The sequence below is a fragment of the Podarcis raffonei genome, chromosome 5 (assembly GCF_027172205.1).
Source record: "Podarcis raffonei isolate rPodRaf1 chromosome 5, rPodRaf1.pri, whole genome shotgun sequence".
NCBI lineage: Eukaryota > Metazoa > Chordata > Lepidosauria > Squamata > Lacertidae > Podarcis > Podarcis raffonei.
The window spans coordinates 16,182,849-16,198,485 of NC_070606.1; the positions used below are offsets into that span (position 1 = coordinate 16,182,849).

The window sequence follows — 15,637 nt, forward strand, 5'->3', positions numbered from 1 at the left end:
AATAGTGCCTGTAGCAACATCCCTGACCACAGGCCAAGCTGATTGCAACAAAATACTTACAATATGTAGGAATTCAAACATGATCAAATTTGCATTTATTTTCCAGCTAACCCTTGCCTCCCTCACTAGCACCTTCTTCATTAGCTGGGTTCCAGCCAAGCGATAAGGGCATATAGATCACCACCTAATTTGTGTGTTGTCTTTTGTTACCTTATTCTACCACCTTAAAAGTATTAAAATGTAAGAAAACCAGTGTCTTCACAAATCCTCATCTACAAAGTAAAAAATAAAATCAAAAGTGAAATAGCAGCCTGTGTTTCACCTTATACTCAATGTACTTACTTTTCACCAGAATCGAGGCAGCATCAGAAGTCAATGTTCACAATGATGCTTGCACCTCTCTGATAGGAGCCTTTGGCCTTGATTTGCAGCCCAGTAAGACTGTTTTTGGCACAGCTGTGCTCTATTCAGCTTTGTAACAAGGCAATTCACTTCAGCTGATCGCTCCTGCATCACCACTAGCAGGTGACATGAGAGCTTTTAAAAGGTTGCTCTGAGCGTGGCTGTTACTAGAGAGATCATATGACAGTGCTACAGAGGAATACTGAAAGTTGAATGGGCAGTCATATCGCATTTAGGTCAGGTGTAAAAATATTATCTGCAGCTCAGTGCTCACTCAGACTGCATACAAAAAACAACCACCCCAGAAACCACAGCATCATGTTAAATGAGCTGTACATTTAGTAAGTTGCACTGGGGGGGGGGGGAGAGTATAATTGTCAAACAGGATGATAATTTGGCATATGTATTTAGAAGGAACACTAGGCAGCAGTCTAGGTTTTATATGGAGGTCAAGAACTTAACAATCCACTTTTCAGTCTAATAGTTTCTGTGTGGGAGCAAACAATGGTGTTCATTGTAACACTGGCAAGTCTTTGACAATATTCCCTGAAAGTATAATGTGTCAATGTGCCATGCTCTTGCAGGACTCAAGCAATGAGACAAAGAAGAACAATTCACAAAGCTCAGATTTTTCACACACCAACACTCCTAGTAGAGCTAGCTCCTAAGTTCAAAATGCCTAATTTTTAAAAAGCAATTAATTACTCATTCAACACACCTACCTCTTAGCAGGAGCTACAGGCAATGTAAAAAAATCCCAAAAGGAACAGAGATCATATGGAAGTCAGTAGCCAGCCCAGCCCCTTTAACAGGCAGAGAGCAGTTTTTCTTCAAATAAAGTCTCAGACTAACTCTGTCAGGCAGCAGATGGTATGGAGATTCCTTACCTGTTAACAAATTGTTGTATCTTTTAATTTTTATCTTTAATTGCTTCTCCCCTTTCCTCCAAAGAGCTCAGGTCAGCATACATGTGCCTCACCTTTCAATTTAATATTCACAACGACCCTATGAGGTAGGGTAGACTGAGATGGATTGGCCAAAAGTTGCCTGGCAAGCTTGGTGACTGAGCTGGGATTTGAACTTGGGGTCTTCTTGGCCTTCATCCAACCACACTGGTGAACTTCTACATATGTTTATAGAATAAACACACTAGTATAGGGTGTTAGGGGAGAGGTAGTATCTCTGGTGGGGGACATATTGTGCTGCTTCTGGGGTAATTTGTCCACCTTTGGTCCATACCCTACACTCAGCATTCACCTGCGGCTACTAGAAGCTGCCAGCATGTGACAGCAGCCACACCTTGGAAATGGCTTTGATTGGCTGGCTAAACCAGGTGAGGGTAGCTGATGGGTCTCAAATCCTTGGTGAGTTAGGGACATCTTCGGGAGAAGAAAAGGCTAAGTAGTAAATCCTATGCAAATCTGGGGTCCCTAAGGTGGCTGGATGGTGCCGTGGTACACCCCCTTCTAGCAACTACTGCAGCCAAGCTGATGTCAAACGTATAGCTCTACTTCTCTTTGGACCACATCAGTGAGGATGAGAGGGGAGGGGGAGTCCTGTCATCTGGGCAGTCCAAAACCTCCAGACACACTGCCCAGGCTTGCGCCCTGAGGTCACTTCGGTGCTGCTAATGTAGCCGTTTGTCTTAACTCCTGGAGGCAGACTCCCTTGTCTCTCCAGACAGACGGATGCCAACAACATAGCAGCACAGTACTCTTACACCTCTGCCTATAGAGTGGGAAGTCCTACCTGTTTCCAGAGGTTTGCTCCAAATACAGGATCATGAGCGAACCTGTATCAGATGCCAGGGGATAGTTTCCATAATATGCAGCTCATGTGCAAAGCAAAAGTAAGAACTAATGAATGTGCAAGAACTGTAGAATACCAGTTTGTTAGCTTTTTTTAAATCACCTGGTTGAAAGACAAAAAGAGCAATTCATACACCACCCAATAAATATAACTATTTCATAAATTTATTTGAAAAATACTTACAAAGGCAAGTATGTTTGACCCTAAAATAGTTAAAGTGATTCTGTGTTTACAATGTTATAATTAAGTGTGCAGCCTTAACAGTCTTTGCTTTCTGAAGCACTGTTAGTCTGCTTTGAGGAAGTGGGAGAAGGCCTGATTTACACATGAGCTATTGCCTTCTTTCCAGCTCCGCACTAGCACCTACGGCAGTCATCTGTGCCTAACATCTCAACACAAAGAAGGATACATTTGCCTCATTAACCCATAAGCACTGCCAAATCTCTAACTTCAGAGAACATGGATGTTTATCAGGCCCCACCTAAGGGAGAAGAAGAACTCAAAACTGAATAATGGGTTGGCATATGGGATTAGTAGCGATGCTTTTCATGACTTAAGTCCTTTTAAACACAGCCTGTTGTCAACAACCGATTTCATTTGCAGCTCTTGCTCTTCTTCCAATTGCTAGTGGGCCTGAAACCATTTTCTGCGGAGAGAGGCTGAGAATGGAGTCTCCAAAAAGTTCCCCATGGACAGCGGTTTGGCAGTACAGAAACACAGTGCAATTAGCTTCCACTTATCGTATAGCTACTTTTAAAGACAAGACTGGCACAGACACGGACTGAAAAAGAAATCTTGCTGTCTTATCAACTATAGCTCGGACAACCTGTTTCATAAGGGGGCAATCTCTTCTGAAGTTAAAGAGACCTCACCAGTTGCTGTTGTGCATGGAAGCAGCAGCTGCACGGGCCAGCATTCTACGGTGAGCTTCAGAAGCAGATGAATAAGTTCCATCTATCATGTGCACTGGCAACACTCTCCTTGCTCCAGGCTGAGAGGTATAGCTATTCTGCCGCCAGTCTTCATCTGGGGGCATATCTACCCTTCTGGGACCTGGAGCCTTGGCCTGTGTGGGTGGCACTGGACAACCTTGAAAGCCACCTGTGTCTCCTGAAGCCCGCTGAGGTATGCTTAAGGTGCTGTAACTCGTGCCAAGCGGCGACCTACAGTCAGCGGCACAAGCATCCCGTTTTCCTTGCTGCAGTGGCTGCTGGAGTAAATGTTTTTGTGATCCCTTGCTTGTTGGAGCAGCGTATCCCCAGTGTACTGTTTGTCTATCTGGCAGTGTTGCTGTTTGTCTGGCAGTGTGACTCATCTGCAGCCAGTGGCCAGCGGGGCCAGATGCTTCTTTGCTTCCTAGATGTTGATTAAGAAGAGGTCTCTGCCCAAGTTGGGAAGGCAGGCCCTGCTGTTTGTACGTGAGGCTCCCATAGTTCAGTGCCACAGCTGGGTTGTCTTCACCTTGGAAAGTTTCACCCCTGTCAGGCACAACCAAAATTTTTTGGATGTTCTTCTGATTTCCTGAGAAAAGGAAAAACGTAAAATTATTTGCCCCGAGCAGATGTTTTTTGTTTGTTTTTTAAGTAATGATATATCAACAATGTACCTCGAAAGCTGCTAACAAAGGTGTTTGAGTGCTTTAAAACAAAACACTAGCAAAATTCGTAAATAGCTGCTTTTCATTCCTTGGGGACGATACTGAACTATAGCAAAACCTGACTACGGCCCCCTCACACAGGGTCACTAGGGTGATTACGACAGATATGAAATAACGTACATCCTCCTTCTCCTAAAAGTGACTCCAGGGTTAGAAGGAAGAGGCAATAGGTTCAGGTTTGGGGAAAGAAAACAACAACACAGTACTGCCCCTCGCTTTCCAAGAGTAAAGGCTTCAATGGTCGGTAGGATGGTGGGGGGTTGAAAGATTGAGGGAAATGACTGGTATTCGTCATCCCATACCTCCATCAAACTTGATAAGCCTCTAACTAGTATGTAAAAACAGCAACTCAAACAAACAATGCAACTCTTCTCACACCCTTTTCTTTGTGGGGGGATATAGCCATATGACAGATATACCGCCATGACAGGATGAAGAAATACTGCTACTTAACATAGGCTTTAGCCTATGAACCGTTTATTTTAGATGCCCACTCGCTACAGCATGGATTGAGCAGGGCGGTGTGTTAAGACAACATATTATGGGAAGGTCATGCATCATTCCAGGCAGCTGGAGGGATCAAAAGCATCACTATTGCAGAAGAGCCCAGCCAAGAGCCTTGTGCTACAGCTGATGAAAGAGCGGCGTACTTACTCTCCCATGACACAGGAGGAGGAGGAGGAGGAGGAGGAGGAGGAGGAAGAGCCCAGTGATTACCTGATGGCCTATGTGTCTTGCCCACCATGCTAGGCACTGGTGCATCATGGGAGAGGTGCTGCAGTTGGGTTGAATAGTGCTGGGGATCAAAGGGTAACACAGGAGGAGAATCGTGAGGGAAAGTGAGGGAAGTGGTGCTGGAGGAACGGTGTCTGGCTTCCGCTGGCATTTTCCTCTCATTGGACACTTCCTTTTGACAAAAGGGAAAAAGGGAAATAGAATTGAAAATGATGATTAAACACAGAACTGGGGGAAAAACCAGGCAAGTAAAGAACTGGGATAACAGGTGGGGAGAGTGCAGGGACAAGTGAGCGATATGGTCACTCCAAAAAGGGCATGCAACTGCTTGTGAAGAGAAATAGAAATGTTGTAGGTGTGGCCATCACAGTTCTCAGAACTTGCAGAAGAATTGCCAAGATTTATTTATTTTTTAAAAAACTTGTTTATTGTATAGTTATTTTTTATTATGACTATTGCAAAATCTAGTGCAACGTAATTTGAAGACACAGACATGAACAAAATGACTAAGATCAACTTTTAAAATAAAGAACCATGGTCTTCATCAAAAACAACACATGTCAACATTGTAAATTAAGTGGATTAGAGACAGAGCATAAATAAAGATGCCCATGGTCAAGGATGGAAGCTGTGCTCCTGCAACATCTGGAGGGCACGATACTGGCTGTCCTTGGACATAACCCTTAATATTCCCAGCATGTTAAGTATGTGGACAGCACAAACTACCCTCAAAGTAAGCTGAGGGTCGGGATAACATGAAGCATTAACAGGGGCATTCAGTTTTTTTGGGTTTTTTTCCAGGTTGCGATGCATCAAGATCTCTGGCATATGCAATGCATAGATACCAAGTAAGTAAGGCCAGGTTTAGTTCTATTCATAATCTGAATTTGGTGTGTCTGCTTTTCAGCAATCCCACACTGTGCAAAACCACTGAAGAGCAGTGAGAGGATGGAAGGAATTCTGCATCATAATCAACTCTCATTTTGAAGCCAGCAGTCAGTAAGAAAAAAAGGGCAGGTTGGAGATATCACGCCCCCCTTTTCAAATATCCAACCCCCCTTTTTAAACGTTGGGGGGGAAGTATTCAAAGGAATACCTATTAACTTTAAAATGGCCAATGATACACCAAGATTAGAATCATAAGATTACAGACATAAATAGTTCCAATTTGCTAACCCATACATGCTAATTTTACCATAGCCCCTACAACTTTTTTTCCTGATATCGCAGACCTGTGAAGCAGCCAAATGAAACAGTTAAACTGCAAGGAGACATATCCATTTACACAAATCCAAGCAATTTCACAAAGTCAGGAAAATCATAATGAAGTAGGGCAAGATAAATCCCTGCTCATGTGTCTAATAATAATAGCAAATTACAGGAATGGCTTTTATCAATGAAAACTGATCACCTGGCTTGACAACGTAGCTCTGTTCACAATCACCCAAGCTCTGGTTACCTTTCTATTTGCTGCTGTAAAGCACTCTACATGAAGCTGCCCTTGAAGAGAGTCTGTAAGTTTCTGCTAGTGAAGAGCTATGCTGCTCGGTTCTTAAACAGAAATTTTGTAAGCAGTTCTCAGTTGAGGTACCCTCATGACCACTGAAGTTTCCCTTCCAGCTCACAACCTATCTGTAACCTGCCTTCATCCCAATCTCAGGTGCAACAAACATCTGAGTGTTAACATATGTTGGAGGATAGATAGCAGCTAACAGATTGAGGTTGAATCCTGACAAGACAGAAGTACTGTTCTTGGGGGACAGGGGTAGGGTGGGTGTGGAGGACTCCCTGGTCCTGAATGGGGCAACTGTGCCCCTGAAGGACTAGGTCCACAGCCTGGGAGTCATTTTGGACTCACAGCTGTCCATGGAGGCACAGGTCAATTCTGTGTCCAGGGAAGCTGTCTACCAGCTCCATCTGGCATGCAGGCTGAGACCCTACTTGCCTATGGACTGTCTCATCATAGTGGTGCATGCTCTAGTTATCTCCTGCTTGGACTACTGCAATGTGCTCTACATGGCCTTTGAAGGCGACTTGGAAACTGCAATTAATCCAGAATGCGGCAGCCAGACTGGTGACTGGGAGTGGCCACCGAGACCATATAACATTGGTCCTGAGAGACCTACATTGGCTCCCAGTACATTTTCGAGCACAATTCAAAGTGTTGGTGCTGACCTTTAAAGCCTCAGTCCTATATACCTGAAGGAGCGTCTCCACCCCCACCGTTCAGCCCGGATACTGAGGTCCAGCACCGAGGGTCTTTGGTGGTTCCCTCACTGCGAGAAGTGAGGTTACAGGGAACCAGGCAAAGGGCCTTTGCGGTAGTGGTACCTGCCCTGTGGAACGCCAAGGAAATAAGCAACTATCTTACTTTTAAAAGACATCCGAAGGCAGCCCTGTTTAGGGAAGTTTTTAATGTTTAATGCTGTCTTGTGTTTTTAATATTCGGTTGGAAGCCGCCCAGAGTGGCTGGGGAAACCCAGCCAGATAGGCGGGGTATAAATAATAAATTCTTCTTCTTCTTCTCCCCATGTCTATACTTTCCAGTGATTTCCTGAAGGTTTCAGAAACCCAGGATCTACTTGTGGGCTCAGTGAATTTGCTCACTGCTGCCTGTTGCTCAGCTCCACAGTTCCCCTCGATATCAGACACATACCATTCCCATCAACCCACATGTTCATAGATGAGAAAGTCAAGGTACAGACAAACAGACTGGTTATTTCACCAACCAATGGGTGACTATGACCAGAAATGCTTGAAGAATCACCTTTTTGTTGCTGATTTCTTTAAAAAAAAAAACCTGCAAAATTTTATTGAAATGCCAGATATATACAGCATTGGGAAATAAGTATAAGAAAAATGCTTCATATACTAGTAACTTAATAAAACAGAGTTTCTGTACTCCAACATTACTTGGCAAACATTGTATACACCAATAGCAAACTCAGTTTTCAGAGTGCCAACCCTTAGGTAGTAAAAACAGTACCATTCACAAACAGAAGGAAGTTATTAGTAACCTTGGGGAACATCAAGGTTTGAAAAAGTATTAAATAAAACTTGTGAATAAAAACCCTAAGGGGAAGCAAAACCCCTAAACAGTCCAATGAGGTTTGAGCTTATTGAGTGGACAAGGAATGCTGGGGCAGGAATGGAAAAGGAGGCGGCAGGAATGGAATGGAATTATCTTGACAGAAGACATGACCAACACTGAACAGGAGCACTCTGAACTGCAACATTTTGTTGCAAGTCCCACTTGTCACTGCATAACTGAGTAAAGAAGTTGAGACCAACCAATTGTCTTTCCAGAAGGTTGTCTGCATCATTCCAGGGCAAAGAGCATCAGCACCAACATAAGCGATAAAAGGATAACCCCCCAAAACAGTGACTGGTTTCATTAATCCTTTAGACAAACTGATTTTATGTGTAAGATTTTCAGTGGGTGCTGGGTTCAATACTGGCAGCATGGATGGAGTGTATATGCTCTAAGTAGTCATAGTCCCAAGCCTGCATGTGATTATTATACCTGAAGCAATTGGCCTACTGGAGAACAGGACAAGGGGAGATAAGAATGAGGTGAATAATGCCTGGTTGAGCTAGCAGGAGAGTGATTCAGGTGTAGATAATGAATCCAAAATTGTTTCATTGATGTTTCATTGATCTCACCTTCTGAGCCAAGGACATGAATATCAGGAGAGCACAACAACATTTGCTGGAGTTTGTCCTAATATCTGCTGAAGTAACAATTCAGGGCAAGACCAAATGCATTCATACTTAACATGCAATCAACGGCTTTAGCTACAAAGCAGCAGTGGCAGATCCAACTTTTAAAAGGAGAAGGCAGGAAATAGGAGCAGCCTTTTCTCTCCCTTTGCTCCGTTTTACTCCCTCACATCCTACTGCTTTAAGCCTGGCATTGCAACTGGGCTGGGGAGTAGGGGCGAAAGTCTTAAAGCATCAAAGCACAGGGACATAAGATGTCCCACTCCTTTTAATACTAAAAGGTAACCCACCACAAGCAGTTTATGGCCAAACTAGCGGGCAATTGTTAATAAATAGACATGTGCCTGCTTTGTCTCCCAAAGCAGAGAGTTGTGGCAATCTGAACAGGAGCAAAGACTGGAGATATTAAACCAAATGGGTGTGTGTGTGTGTGTGTGTGTGTGTTTTCAGCACTGCTAGAGAAGTTCAGCCTGGGTCTCTGTTCTCTTCCTCTTTGCTATCAAGTCTTTATAAGCCCCTCTCTTCTCAGGTGGCAAGCAACAGCAACAAAACAATTTCATATTCAAGAAGAGTAAAAGAATTGACAATAAAAGTATAACACAGCATACAGTGGTACCTCAGGTTACATACACTTCAGGTTACATACGCTTCAGGTTACAGACTCCGCTAACCCAGAAATAGTGCTTCAGGTTAAGAACTTTGCTTCAGGATGAGAACAGAAATTGTGCTCCGGCGGCACGGCAGCAGCAGGAGGCCCCATTAGCTAAAGTGGTGCTTCAGATTAAGAACAGTTTCAGGTTAAGTACGGACCTCCGGAACGAATTAAGTACTTAACCCGAGGTACCACTGTAAAACCAAATACACCTTAAAGCTAAAATAGATTAAAAGGATCTGGGGAAATAAAAAGGATCAAGGAAAATGTCAGATTTGTGTTGTGTGTGTGTGTGTGTATATATATATATATATATATATAAAATAAAATATAGGGAAGGCATTGCACAACTAAATATAGGGAAGGTATTGCACAGCACACAAAAAATCCTGTCTCTCATAGCTGCCTGCCACACCTCATTTGGCAACAGCAGCACCCTGAGAATGGCCTCCAAAGATGTCCGTGTCTGGGCAGGTACAGGGAGGAGGAGGGAGTCCATTAGGAACCCTGGTCCCAAGCCATGTTGAAGGACCTTAAAAGATCAAAAACCATCACTCTGAATTCAGCTCAGAAACAAAACTGAGAGCCAGTGAATATGTTGAAGCCTATGTGCTCATTTCACCCAGTCCCACTTAGCACACTCATGGCCATATTCTGAACTAAGTGAAGTTTGTAGACTGTCTTCAGAGGCAGCCCCAGGCACAGAGCATTGCAGTAATCCAAATGGGAAGTCACCAGCACATGAATACTGAAGCAGTTTTATTCCTGTCCAGGATGGGCTGCAACTGGTGCTGGAAGTTGGTGAACGGCGCTTCTTCTTCCTTCCCCTTTCCTATAGGATATCCTGGTGGAAAAGAGTCAGCAGCAGCTTTCTTTTCTCCCCAGCTTGTTTAAAACCTGAGGTCAGTACCAATGTGGAATAAGTTGCTATGACACTGGGATCAGCCGAAAGCATGGGGTGGGGGAGAGCAGGTTGGTGATGAGGGAGAAGGTGGAGCCTGAGGCATCCAAAACTGAAAGGGTGTGCTCCCACAGAATGGCATTGAAAGGAAAAAATATATTGTGGCATGCTTGTTTCGGCCTGTTTTTGACTGCTAGCTAGTGCCATCATGTGCACTGCACTGAGGCAGAACAGTCACACATGAGGGGTTCAGGGGTTTGCCATGATCCTTCCGACACTTACTTAAAGAAGGTCATTGCGCCCAAAGCACATGATTGTTGGGGAAAGTACACTGAGGGAGGGAGAACAAAAATGCAAAATGAGAATGAGGAAGCCTAAAAAAGATGGCTAAAGGAAGAAAAGGTATAGCGGGCTCACTGTGGAAGAAAGCCACAGAGAAAACTATTGGTGTTGAATGGAGAATTGAGGAGGGCTCTTGCTCCACCTATTTGGGCACGTAGCTTCCTCTTGGGAGAAGTGGACTCCACGCTTAAAAGCAAAAAGGGGTTGAATTTAGCTTTAGAAAATTCCAGACATCATGCTGCATAAATGCATGATTTATTTGTCCCTGAACAGGGAACACAAAGAATAAATGCCTTACACCAGTCTTCCCATTGCATGTGGTTTGAAAATCAAGATCTTCTCTGCCCTTCCCATATATCCTGATCTTTCTATCAGTTTGTATCTTCAGGTCTCCAGTTCCAATTCTTCCATCTTCCCTGCAGATTCCTCAGACACAAACTCAGTTTTATCCTTCCAAAACATATTCACCATCTCCAGTGATTCTAAAACTCGAGGTGGAAGTTGAATACCATATGCCCTCTGAAGAAAGATTTGAGGCATTCCTGCCCCAAAAGAACACTCCTATAAGGGTCTCTTATAGGGTCTCTATGAGTATATTTCATTTCCAAGGACTTGTATTCTGTTTTGGAGATGATGAGGAAGGGAAGCACTATTGGGTGGGTTGCTTAAGCAGGCAGGTTGTACCTGTGAATTAAGTCCCACTGATCACCGTGGAATTCACTTCTGAATACAGGATTGCACTCTGAAGCATTTTATGACTAGTAGAAATGAGTGTATGTTGCACCAAACACAGCCCTAGAATCTTTGAAATTTGGCCATAGCACCCTACTGACTGCATGACTGTTCACAATCTTTTAACGCAAAGGCTTTGGATGTGGGGTTCTGAGGGAAAGTGTTGGAAAAGCAGTTGAAAGGTTTTAGATACAGAGCAGGATGCCCCCCAAAAGGCTTGGACTATAACACTCTCCACCAGCTCCAGCCAGCATGGCCACTAGTCCTGGATGGTAGGGGTTGTATCTGCAAGGCACCAGACTGGCTACCCTTGGTTTAGAATGTATTGGTACTAAAAACAGCAAAACAACCTAAAAGAAAGGTGAAACTTAACTGACCCATGTGCCAATGGCATAAGCAGGAAGGCACTTTCTGTTAAATGAGAAGAGATGTAAGAACGGCTCATAGAACAAGCTTATTAAAATGCCCCCGTTTAGAACTTGGCAATAAAGCTAAAGAAATTATTTGGGGCAGGAGGTGACTCAATCACACTCATATTTGAATCTTGTACTTACAAAACTGTGGGAAGAAACAAGTGTCTCCTCCTTGTTTGCGAGGACGGTCCCACTGAGACTACGTGCAATGCGACGGAAGTTCTCTGCACTGTACATTTCCTCTTCTGGCTCTCTGCCGTGGTTTCTTGGGTATGGTACCTGAAGAGATGTTGCCATTGAAAATGGGCATACAACACTATTAGCTAAAGGAGACCACAGCAATATGACATGCAGTTTCAGAAATGGACACTGAAATTATATCGACCATTAACATTAACATTTCAGAAATGGCAAAAAAATAAGGAAGCAAAGGGAGGTATTCTACTAATGGATTTCCACTTGTGCCCCAGGACTTCTCCCCCTACACATGCTCCACGCCATCCCCAAATCTGCTTCAGAGGGTTGTTGGAACCCCTAGAACAGCGGGAGGAGAGAGGGAGAATGTTCCATTGCACAAGCAGAAATACTTGCATTGATGGAACAACTGTCTTAGCACTATGGCCCTTGTGGTCTCTTCCAACTCTATGATTCTATGATTCCATGATTCTATCCTAGGTTCCACCCAAGGCTGCAAAGCAAGAGAAATCACTTTGCATCAGATTTAGAAAATAATGGTATTATGCTGGATGTGGAGAAGCCATCTTAAAATGCAGCAACTATGTTCAGCATCAGGTTAGCCCAGCTCAAGAACTGTTCCAGCAGAACGTGGAAATTCAACCGTTTGCTCTGTATTGATTTAAGTCCACTGGGAAAGGAATGGCATATGTGTGCTTGGGTTTAGAACATTATTTCTTTCATCTTATGGTTCAGTAAGCCATACTAAAAAGTTATTAGGATCATGACCAGGTAAACTGATTTAGCTGCCCCTTCTAATGCTGGATATGATGAAAGGTTTAATCTAAAGCAAGTATTTATAACTGCCCGGCTTCTACCTCTTCATTTCCTCACATCTTTTTAGCATTCCTTTATTTAACACAACCCTCTTTTCAGCATACATGTACAATGTGTTGCTACCTTGGAGACTGGAGATGCAATGGTTCCATAGAGGTTACGTTCGATCTCTGCTGTTGGTGTTTTTGAAAGACCCATGCAAGCTACACCGCGCATCTTTCTGGTAGGTAAGTTTGCAGATGCTGTGGGGGAAGGGGAGGGGTGAAAGTAGTGGTAAGCTGAACTTTTAAGTATACATCTGTAAAACATTCAGGTTTTCCCTGCCAACCATCAGTGACCAGTGTAGTCTAAACTACGAGAGCCGGCAAAAAGAACAGAGATCTTTATAATCTATCCCATAACCTATTATTTTACAGGACACCACATTTAAGGTCCAGAAACAATTAAGTCACAATTTAAAATTATACAGTTCCATTTCATTTTTATTACACAGATTATCAGTAGTAAAAAAATTAGCTAAATTACTCCTAACTTAGTTTCATATTCCTATACCTCTCACAGCTATTACCTTAGTTTTCTTCATATTAACCAAGGTGAAAAACCAAACTATATGTGTGTTTGGCAGAGAAGCTGCACTGTCTGCACCAGTGACTATTTTTCACTAAGCTGCACAACTGAACTTTGCTTGGAGCACTCAAAGGCCACTGATGGCGGATCAGAGGAAGAATGGTAGGGCATGGCCATTCAACACATGGAATTAAACTTACTCATCCTGTTGCCTCCCAATTACAACCCATGCTGGCCTAGGAGCATTGCAAGCTCAGCATATACAAGGAGCAAAACCAGGAAAAGTGGAAAGATTGAAGGAAGGATATGGCAGGGGAGGGGAAGACTAGAACCTTAAGACTACAAATTTCTTTCCGCAGGGCCTGTAAGACAGAGTTGTTCTGCCTGGCCTTTGCCTTGGAACCAATTTGATTCCCTCCCCCTCTTTTTTCTTTTTCCTTTCTCCTCCTGCAATGAGGCTGCATTTTAATATTTTAATGTTTCAATATTTTAATTGTTGTATTTTAATCTTGTTTTTAAGTTGTATTCATTCATTGCAGATGACACCAAACTGGGAGGGGTGGCTAACACCCCAGAGGACAGGATCACACTTCAAAACGACCTTGACAGATTGGAGAACTGGGCCAAAACAAAAAAGATGAATTTTAACAGGGAGAAATGTAAAGTATTGCACTTGGGCAAAAAAAATGAGAGGCACAAATACAAGATGGGTGACACCTGGCTTGAGAGCAGTACATGTGAAAAGGATCTAGGAGTCTTGGTTGACCACAAACTTGACATGAGCCAACAGTGTGACGCGGCAGCTAAAAAAGCCAATGCAATTCTGGGCTGCATCAATAGGAGTATAGCATCTAGATCAAGGGAAGTAATAGTGCCACTGTATTCTGCTCTGGTCAGACCTCACCTGGAGTACTGTGTCCAGTTCTGGGCACCACAGTTCAAGAAGGACACTGAGAAACTGGAACATGTCCAGAGGAGGGCAACCAAAATGGTCAAAGGTCTGGAAATGATGCCTTATGAGGAACGGCTAAGGGAGCTGGGCATGTTTAGCCTGGAGAAGAGGAGGTTAAGGGGCGATATGATAGCCATGTTCAAATATATAAAAGGCTGTCACATAGAGGAGGGAGAAAGGTTGTTTTCTGCTGCTCCAGAGAAGCGGACACGGAGCAATGGATCCAAACTGCAGGAAAGAAGATTCCACCTAAACATTAGGAAGAACTTCCTGACAGTAAGAGCTGTTCGACAGTGGAATTTGCTGCCAAGGAGTGTGGTGGAGTCTCCTTCTTTGGAGGTCTTTAAGCAGAGGCTTGACAACCATATGTCAGGAGTGCTCTGATGGTGTTTCCTGCTTGGCAGGGGGTTGGACTCGATGGCCCTTGTGGTCTCTTCCAACTCTATGATTCTATGATCCTATGAACTTGTTTTTATTATTACTTGTTAGCCGCCCTGAGCCCGGCCTTGGCTGGGGAGGGCGGGGTATAAATAAAAATTATTATTATTATTATTATTATTATTATTATTATTATTATTATTATTACAAGGGCCTTACCCTAACCCCTTCTATTCTACCAGTCCAATTTTGGCTACTACCATCAATTTAGGGAAAAGGCAGGCATGATCTGCTGAGTAAAAGACTCATCCTACAATGTCAGAATATTGCATAACCGTGGCGTCTTCCTCATGAAATCATTGCACATTTCTATTTTTTAAACTTAGGGAAAGCCACAGATTGGTAAAAGTTTGTTTAAAAATGCAGTTCCAGATGCCAAGCTAAGAGGGTTGTCTTGACTGAAGATAGGTCAGGATTAATGAGAATTGCTGCAAAACTGTTTATTATCGTGTTCATAAAAACTGGATTCTTCAGAGGAATAATAACCCATCAAATTTGAGGCTCTGGCATGGAAGAAAAATAGGCATGACTCGTAGGAAATAGTACAAGAGCACTCCAGTTAATGGCAGAGGTTTGAGCTTTTGCATGGAGCTTGACAGACTTGCACACCAAGGGAAACCTTTACAAGGAATGTGCACAGATCGAATGAAGAAGAAAGTAACTGAACATCAAAGCATATCAGCGCAGAGGAAAATGTTGGCAGCATTTTCCTGGCGATATAGATTTCTATGCAAAACTTGTGTGCTTTAAGCGTTTATTTCATGACATGTACGTTTTACACATTTGTTTCCAAAAAATTCATACTGTGCCTTTTTGAGCAACAGAAATTATACTGCAAACTCCCAGTGTTACCAACTGGTGCAATACATGTCAAAACATGCAATGCCGCGGGGGGCCCACTAGGGGCGCATTGGAAGATGGCCGACAATAACATTTCTCCGACCCACACAAGGTAGTTAAGAGGCTGTGATGGGAGTAAGCAGCCTCCCGGCCCCCCCAAGCGAGTGGGGGGGGACTGCCCTTGCCTGCTGTGCCCTATACCACCCCCGAACTCAAGGGGGCGGGGGCACTAGGCAGAAAGCCCTTGTGTGGACCTCGGCTCTCCTGGACGCTGTCTCTGATTTGCGCCTCTAGCTGCAGCAACTTCAAAAGAAACAATTAGGAGGAAGCTTATGCACATATTTCAAGGAAGAATGGGGAGCAAAGACTGCTAATTGAAGAGATCTCTGAGAAAGAAGACGGGTCGGATAAACAGGAATATATCATGAGAAGACACACCAAGGCTCAGTATGTCGGCAACGGGACT

At 43.6% G+C, this 15,637-nt stretch overlaps 1 protein-coding gene across 3 annotated transcripts in view; it reads right to left on the bottom strand.

Moving 5' to 3' along the window:
• Window positions 1-2,353: 2,353 nt before the first annotated feature.
• Window positions 2,354-15,637, bottom strand: part of USP54 (ubiquitin specific peptidase 54) — a 56,118-nt gene continuing 42,834 nt past the window's right edge. For 2 of the 3 annotated variants that reach the window (XM_053388002.1, XM_053388001.1), the window contains exons 19-22: window positions 12,498-12,616; window positions 11,505-11,642; window positions 4,586-4,775; window positions 2,354-3,732 (exon numbers count right to left, since the gene is read on the bottom strand). In XM_053388002.1, coding sequence (XP_053243977.1) covers window positions 3,080-3,732; window positions 4,586-4,775; window positions 11,505-11,642; window positions 12,498-12,616 — 1,100 coding nt within the window. In that variant the 3' untranslated portion in view covers window positions 2,354-3,079. The remainder of the gene's footprint in view (window positions 3,733-4,585; window positions 4,776-11,504; window positions 11,643-12,497; window positions 12,617-15,637) is intronic. The other variant, XM_053388003.1, reaches the window with a different exon arrangement.